The sequence below is a fragment of the Chiloscyllium plagiosum genome, chromosome 5, assembly GCF_004010195.1.
Source record: "Chiloscyllium plagiosum isolate BGI_BamShark_2017 chromosome 5, ASM401019v2, whole genome shotgun sequence".
NCBI classification, from domain to species: Eukaryota; Metazoa; Chordata; class Chondrichthyes; order Orectolobiformes; family Hemiscylliidae; genus Chiloscyllium; species Chiloscyllium plagiosum.
The window spans coordinates 41,663,480-41,671,562 of NC_057714.1; the positions used below are offsets into that span (position 1 = coordinate 41,663,480).

Genomic DNA, 8,083 nt, shown 5'->3' on the forward strand with positions numbered 1-8,083 from the left:
CGTCTAGATGCAGAGATGATAGTTTATAGCCTTTGAGAGGTAAATATTAAACATTTTCACACACGCATGCACACATTTTCATAAAAAATAACTTACAACCTCCACTGATAGCGGAAACATGCAGCTTGAGTCCGCTTGGCCTGCGAGCTAAGCCCAGACCTGGAGGCCGTTAAGTTCAACTGCAACCTTTAGCAACTCTGGCTCTTGAAAATAAAATGTTGTTATAATCATAAACATTTCATTTTACTCCGAATTGTAGTTGGCCTGTCGCTATGAACGGAAACGAAACATCATCAAACATTAATAACATCTGGAAAAGCTTAAGGAGAATTCGCGTTGGAAATGCTGCAATCTTGGTCATAATTTACATCGCTCTGCATGGTAACAAAATCCAATGCATAATTTCACAATATACAATGTATCAAATAAGTATCATGATTTACAAAATTACCTGCCCGAATTGTACAGAATGCTTTCCAGAAGCATGAGGATGACCACACATAGGTTACTGTGGCATGTTGTCGGAATATCTCAGTATTCAGTTATCGATAGGTTGTATCTTGTTCTTAAACATATTTGACACACAAATATATCTGCCACGCTAGATAGACAAGACACGATAGATAGATAGGCAATCAAGCAGACGACGGATACGTCAAGGATTGGCATATTGAGGTACCACAATTCTTTCACTAAGAGTTCCTGTAATATGTTCATTAAAACACCACAGGCAAAACACAGAACATAGCAGGACAGGCATTACAGAAGCTATCTGTACTGAGCTCTCTTTTTTCTCAAAATCAGTCTACCCCACCCCGCCCATCAAAGTGATCAGTGTCGTTACTGATGGTTCGAAGGAAAAATGTGACCAAAAAGGATCATCGTTCAGCAAAACGTCCCATTTCCAACCTTCATCAACGGACTCTCTTGTACTCCTGCACAAACTCTCGCCATCCAATAGGAGACGGGTCTGAAAATGTCTACTTTCATAAAAATGGATAAATATATAATTATATCTATACACAAATCGAGTTTCAAACATACCTGACACGATGTTTCCAAGCACACGTCCGTCTAATGGAAAACATTACCAACGGTGACTGGTGAAACGGTTTTATTGTATAACCGGGCAGAAGCGTGAGCTCCTCCGGTTGGGTGAGCATATCCAGGTGTGAAATTGTTTGCACACCCCGCCACCTCTTATATTGCCAGCAAAATTAGCTGTTATTACTGTCAGTGTTTGGTGACGGCGAGGTTGATAAAACTGTGGTAATCAAGAACCAGCGCATCTTTGTAAATTAAGGCAATTGTAAACGTCCAGATTATAATAATAACATCTTAATCCAGACTGGGGGATAATTACTGCGAGTTATTACATCGCTGCAACTGTCCAGTTAGACTAATTTCGCCATTATTTGTACAGAGCAGATGGCTGCTGAGTGGAAAACTCACAATGTTAATTCTGAAGGTTCTCAGCGGGTGAAATCGCAACAAAAAAGCAGAAAGAAACACATGAGTCAAAGGGCGAATAGAAACCGCAGAGCTAGAGAAGAAAAAATAAGTTAATGCTGCTGGATAGAGCCAGGAAGAGGGTCAATATCCTAATCATAGCCTGTCTTCTGACAATTACATTTGTTTAAATTAAAAATTGGCAGACTTTAAGAAAAGCGTCACTGTTGTTGCTACTGTTCACATCAGATGGTATATCCATCTCCAATATACAATAAAGTTTGTAATAAAGATATTTAAATCCAAATCCATTGAACATGTAAATAGAAATTACAACCTACATTTTGTACAATGTATAATTTAAAGCAATACAGTGCAGAAGCAGTTTGTTTCATATTTCTCAAGCTGATTTCGCTGGTTTCTCTGGAGCAGCTCTGACAACTGATGTTTGGATGCAGCGCCGTTCATGCATCTTGTGGAAAGATGGAGTGCCATTTGTCAAAATGTAAGCACCAACCACTCTCAGCAGTTAGCCCATGTCTAATGTATTGGGGGGGGGGGGGGGAATTCCAGTTTACCTGGAGTCACAGGTTTTCTGAAGGTAGAGATCTGCGAGTTTCACCTTCAATCGCGGGCTTCCCAACAGCACCCACTTCTTCACGAATACGACGACATAGTAAAAACCGAGAAAAGAAAATACTGTTCAGGCAGAGTGTTGCCCGAGAGAACGCCAACTTCTACTGTAAATGCTTCAGACCTTCTGAAACACGAAGGCCCCTTGCCTCACTTTCAGAGATACTTCAGCTACCTCATTAAGACCTGTCTTTAAATGCACATTCAAACAACAAGCAATATACACGATATTATTTGGTCACCAGGTAATCAAATATTCATGAATGTAAACATAGGATCGAGAGGGCAATCGGACGAATTGAGAATAAGATAGAAAGAAACTGGGGAAACAAAGAAAACTCGAGCCAAAATAAATTGTCTTAAAACATGACCAACAATGTTCCTTCCCTAAACGGTGAAAGTTTGGTTCATCTTGTTTTAATAAAGTAAATCAGCTCCATGTTCAGCCCTTTGCTGCTGCTGCTAGCTGTTACAAGCTACCTGAACGTGCACACCGCTACTTTATGAGCCCCAGATATTAATATCCACGTTAGCCGTTATTTAAGGCAATTTAATTATAAAATTTTAAAGAGAAGCTTGATTGAATAGCTCCCTGGCTAATACATTACGCTTACGCCATCAACATGCCAACGGCTGGCCTCCACATACTTCAGTAATGCAACAGAATTTAGACAATTATTCTCTTTATTCCGTGCAGCGCGTTGGAAAAGGCACATAGGCCTGTCTCCCCGCCACCTCCCCCTAGCCCACTCCCTGCCTTTTTCCCTCCAAACATTCGAGATGCTAAAACTTGGTTCAGAGAGGATTGTGGTTGCATCACGCATAGCGCAAATAATTAGACGGAACTCTGTTTCCTACTGTAAGATGTGCGAATTCTTCAACATTTAAATCTTGCAGTCAACAGGCTCGACCCGCTGTTGCCTGTTGTATCAAATTACAGCTAAGCAGGCGGGTCGTCAGGCGGGCATCTTAACAATTAAACTGGCTCCTGATGTGACAGCTTTTAACGCTTCGATTACTAGACAGATAGAATAACGTCAACAAATTGTATTTTACTCGTTTTCCCTCGGCTACACTATAGCAGCAAAACATCAGCAAATTCGATCCCAAAACCCGAGTAATTTCTGAAGGCCACAAAAACCAGGGAGATAACCTCGAACAAAAGACTCCACCCGTTGTCTCTACATCGTTTCTCTGCGGTCTAGTTGCCTGGATGCTTTGCCATTTTTAACGTGCATTTCGATTGGATTTTGGATCACGTTGATTTTTTTTGATAGATCAGTGTTTATGAAAAGTGAAAAATCGCTGAAACTTTCCCAGATTGTCCCCACTCTAATTAAAATTAACGCAAACATTCTAATATAAATTATGTACTATTTAAATGAATTATTACATCCGAACGGGAGTAGATAATACACGTCTTTGTATATTGTACGGTTTAAAGCGGGCTAAATGTTGTCCAAGTTCTTGAATAGGGGTACCGACATGCTTTCTTCTTTCGATTTCTCTCTCTTCCGTATACAGGTGCCATGTGCGCGGATTGGCATAAATCCGTCTGCACCAGTGTGTGTCTGCATTTCATTAAAGTCTTAGACATGTTTGTATGCGTGTAGGTTCACATAAATGCGTGCTGCGCTGTAACTGTGCCTATATACATGTTCGCCTGCGTGTGTATATATGTAAGTACATGTTTTTTTTTTGTGCGCGGGAATACAGACACATTTATTATGTTTGGAGTTTATTTTCTGCAGAATGTGTGTTAGTTGAGCTGGGCCGTGGCCGGGAGTCGCGCAGCTCTGGAGCCGCTCTGCACCCACAGGAATGCGGTTGTCTATGATCTCAACTGCCGCCCTCTCGGCTCCTGTCTGCCATTCAAAGCTGCTAATTGTGGGCAACACAAAGAGAAAGCAAGTCTGCGGGAAGTCTGTGAGCCAGACTGCAAGAGAGATCAGCTACCAGAAACACGAACACAGCCCAACTCCCAAATACATCCTGCAGCCAAAAACCCATCCCCAAGTGCCCTCGGGCAGGGGGAACGGCTTTGCACATTTTCTCCTCCCTCTGCCGCGCTCATACAAACTGAATTTACATCCTCTGTTTATCAGTGTGGTCATTCACATATCGGAAACCTCCATAACTTAACCGGAAAATACACGTCGGCGGCTAAATTCAGTCAGATCCCAGGTTGCGCCAACTTTCCATGACTGCAATGAAAACAAATACCTGTGAGTGTAAAGTCAGGTTCTGTGTACATTTCAACTCTCCCCGCCCTTTGCTACTTGCATTTCATTATTTAATTCCACCATTTAATTATACAATTCAAACAATAAAATTGCTAATAAGCACGCATCTCGTTAAACACCATCCATTCTGCCACGTCCCTCCAAAGGTCAGTGTCCTGTTATTGTGTACATCCCTGGGATTACATTTCATGCCGATTCAGTTGACATCCCCTTGAGGCTGCGCCATTTACAATGTGCATTGACAATCGCCAAATATCGCAAAAGTTCCTGAGCAGCGGCGAATGAACACGGAGGGTGAGGTACGAGAGGGGTCTGCCTAACTCTCCGCCTCTCTCCGTACTCAAGAAACGTGTACACTCACTAGTTTACTCTGCTCCCGCTCTTAGAACGAGGCTGCATGCAGGTCTGGTAAGCAAAGAAAGCCAGCGGCGATTGAATTAGAACATACGTTTCCACTATATCTACTTGTTGTTGCTATAACGATTCAATAATCTCCCTGTGGGTTGTCATATAAGTTGCAACGCAACATTCCTCATAATTAGTCGCAAGATTCCGACCTTTTAATAATGTAAATTGATGCCTGCATAACCTAAGATTGCAAATACATTTAACAAAATTCACATTCAATTTTAATAAATTTAAGAACGCTGATATTTTCAATGCAAGACTATTTCAGTATGATTTGACGATATCTGCAGCCGTCAAGCCCTCAAGTATTTTTATAGGAACCTTCATGCATACATACAACCAATATTGTGGAGGATTAAGAACTGTTTGTCATTGAAAGTGGTTCCAGAGGTTTTGTTATTAATTTCTACCAAAACCCGGCACATTGGTTAGGGACCAGCTGTGAACGGATGGAATCACCATAGGAATGAGGGCGATGACGTCTTTGTGATTACGTTAAGACTGGAAAGAGCAATCGCGCTATTTTTTAATATTTAAAGCTGTCTACTTTAAAACAAGTGCAATTGAAATATTTATCTCATTTTGGATAAATTGAAAGCGATTTAGAAAAGAAGAGAATATTCTCACGAAAAAGATCAAAACGCCTCTGGCCACCTACCGTCTGTATCTCTTCCCAAATCGATACATTGCTTTTAAAAAAACATCACACATTCAGTGTGATTTTAAACAATCCTTAATTTTAAACAGACAAAGTTGTATTTAATTCGCTAAGTTTTATGAGAAGGCCCCGTTTTAATTTAACGTGTGTTTTCTTTTTCTAATAGCAGCATATGCTTATTTGTGGGGATTGTTGGTTCTATCTCCTCCTCCCCACCCCTCCCCCCCACACACACCCCAATAGATCTGCGAGATTTCTCGGTGTAAGTGTTAAATCCTATCTGCATTTGACAATTGCCTTGCACTTTTTAAAAAAAAGGCTGAATTAAGTAAATGAATAATAAATTAAGACTCTTTTCAAAATATTATCAGCTAAAACTGTATCTAAACAGCAGAGCTTGTCAGTCACTGTTTTCGTTCTTTGTTGTTAACTTAGGAACTAAAGATAAAAAACCTGCAGAGTCTAATTCATCTATTTAACTGCCTTGGGTTTCGTGTGTTCCAATTTATATGGTCCACACTTTTGCTCAAAGTCTGACTGAGCACTTTGGACGTACGTACAGTGAGAGATTGCAGTTACAGTCATCAAATTAAAAAGCAAGTTTCGTATTTACCGTCCAAAAAGAATGGTGCTCATGCAAATTAAATAATTAGAACTTCATAACATTGGTCGAAGATCTCTACTGTACTCAGATAATGACAGTGGCGGAAGGAACCCAGACAAAAAGAAAACACCCCCAAAAAACAGAGAATGGAGCCAAGCAGGGCGACCCAGTAATTCCCCTTTGCCTTCCCTTGAGTTTCCATAGCAATGGTCACTGAACGCCAACATTTATAGCTAGCCATCCAACTATTACAGATTTCAACTTTCACTTTATTGCCCAACATGTATACTGTATAAATTATAGCAAATAAAATCCCAACGAAGTTTTTCCGAAGTGTCAATAAGTTTATTTAAACAGAATATACAGTTCAATTCAACTATCTACACCTATGTACAGTGATACATGTTACTGAAAAGTCCCGCCAGGTTAGCGGTCATAGCCGATTAAAGAGAGGCACCTTTGACATGTCCAAGTCGGTCCTGACGTCCTTTGGAAAAGTAGTCCATTTTCCTCTTTGAAATGTGGAAAGTTACATGCACCGAGTGTACAGAGCCAGACAATTTGGCTTCCCTTGATTCCGACTGAACAAAGCGTGCTTTTCTTTGCATATCTTCACTGTTTATTGGTCCTACTCAATCCACTTTGCAATGTATTTCAGATTAATAAATAGTCCCGGATCCCAAAGCTAATGGGTGATGTAATGAGCTTGTCGACTGCAGATGGGAATTGATGGAAGTGGGATTGGAATACCAGGAGCTGGCGTTCTCCAGGTAGCTTGTAGTGGGTGGGTTGTGGCTGGGGGTTTGATGACTGTGGACAACCCTTGAGGAATTGTGAGTGTCCCAAACGGCAGGGGACTGAGGAGAATTGCAGGCCATAGGGTCACTGGAACTGGGGCTGTGCTCAGGAGGAATCTCCCCATTCTTGATGATTTTCTTAATCTTCGACCTTCGGTTCTGGAACCATATTTTAACCTGCAAAACGAATGGTAATCATTAAATCCGAAATTAACTACATGATAGCGCTAAATAACACAATACAAAGGGATGGATCTGGAACCGTAGTCCTGAGTTGAATAAATAACCATCTCCAAAATCTCGTCGTTTTATTATCCGATTCACCGAATAAGTTGCCAATTCAGGATTTTCATACAAAATAACTAATTGATGGATATTTCCTGGTGTACTGACGACCGTCACCATTTCGTTCTCCCCCTCTCGCCCACACTTCGGGTTACACGTATGTCTCTGCTGCAAATGCACTGCAATACCTCCCGGTCTATTCTACACCAGAACTGTGGGCAATGTGTTGTCGATCCAAATAAACCAATGAGCTGTGGCTGAAATCACGGCAGTGCTTTCTTTTTAGACATATTTTAAACAGTAATAGTACAATATACAGATTAGTGGTAAAAATTAAAGATGGTAAAGTTCCCAAATTTAAAAAAATAAAGTATCGCAGCTTCCAAACGCTTGCTGACTATTTCAAACCCCTAAAACTCTCTGAAAAGATACACAAGACGATATTCTTGATTTAACAGGGAAACACTTCGTTACAAATCTTTGTAACTATTAACTTGTGTACGGCAAAAGTTATCTTATTTTTGTAAATATTACGCTTAGATGTGTCACACGACTGTCAAAGCGCACTCGCCCAAGGCTTACATTCTCAGTGAAATTAATGGAAAATGAAGTTCGATTTAATAAAACAAAACCGAAGCCGTTTGCGAGTACAGGACAGAATATTAATCCCATCAATGGAGACGGACGGTGTATTTAAGAGAAGGGTCAGGCTGCAGGGAATCCGAGCAGAACAAAGTAGTGATGCAATTAATGTACATTCAGGATCTCCATAGAGAGATTTGTGCCTGAGTGAGTTAGAAATTAGGGGCAGCGTGGGGAGCGAAGCATTCCCGGATCGATTATCGCTTGCGAGTCTGTCTCCCCGCGGTTAGTGTCTGCGCTGAGTGAGATCCGATCAGATTAATTCTATGTGTCAATGTTGTCATCAATACCAGTACTGGGCAGCTCGAATTGCACCAATGTATCAAGGGGCTAATGTGTGTGTGTGTGGGTGGGGGGGGGGTGG

The 8,083-nt window shown here is 41.0% G+C and overlaps 1 protein-coding gene across 1 annotated transcript in view; it reads right to left on the reverse strand.

Annotated features, from left to right (window-relative positions):
- Window positions 1-6,326: 6,326 nt before the first annotated feature.
- The window catches only part of dlx5a (distal-less homeobox 5a), a 4,063-nt gene continuing 2,306 nt past the window's right edge, over window positions 6,327-8,083 (reverse strand). Inside the window, exon 3 of the mRNA XM_043689908.1 lies at window positions 6,327-6,969. Coding sequence (XP_043545843.1) covers window positions 6,655-6,969 — 315 coding nt within the window. The 3' untranslated portion in view covers window positions 6,327-6,654. The remainder of the gene's footprint in view (window positions 6,970-8,083) is intronic.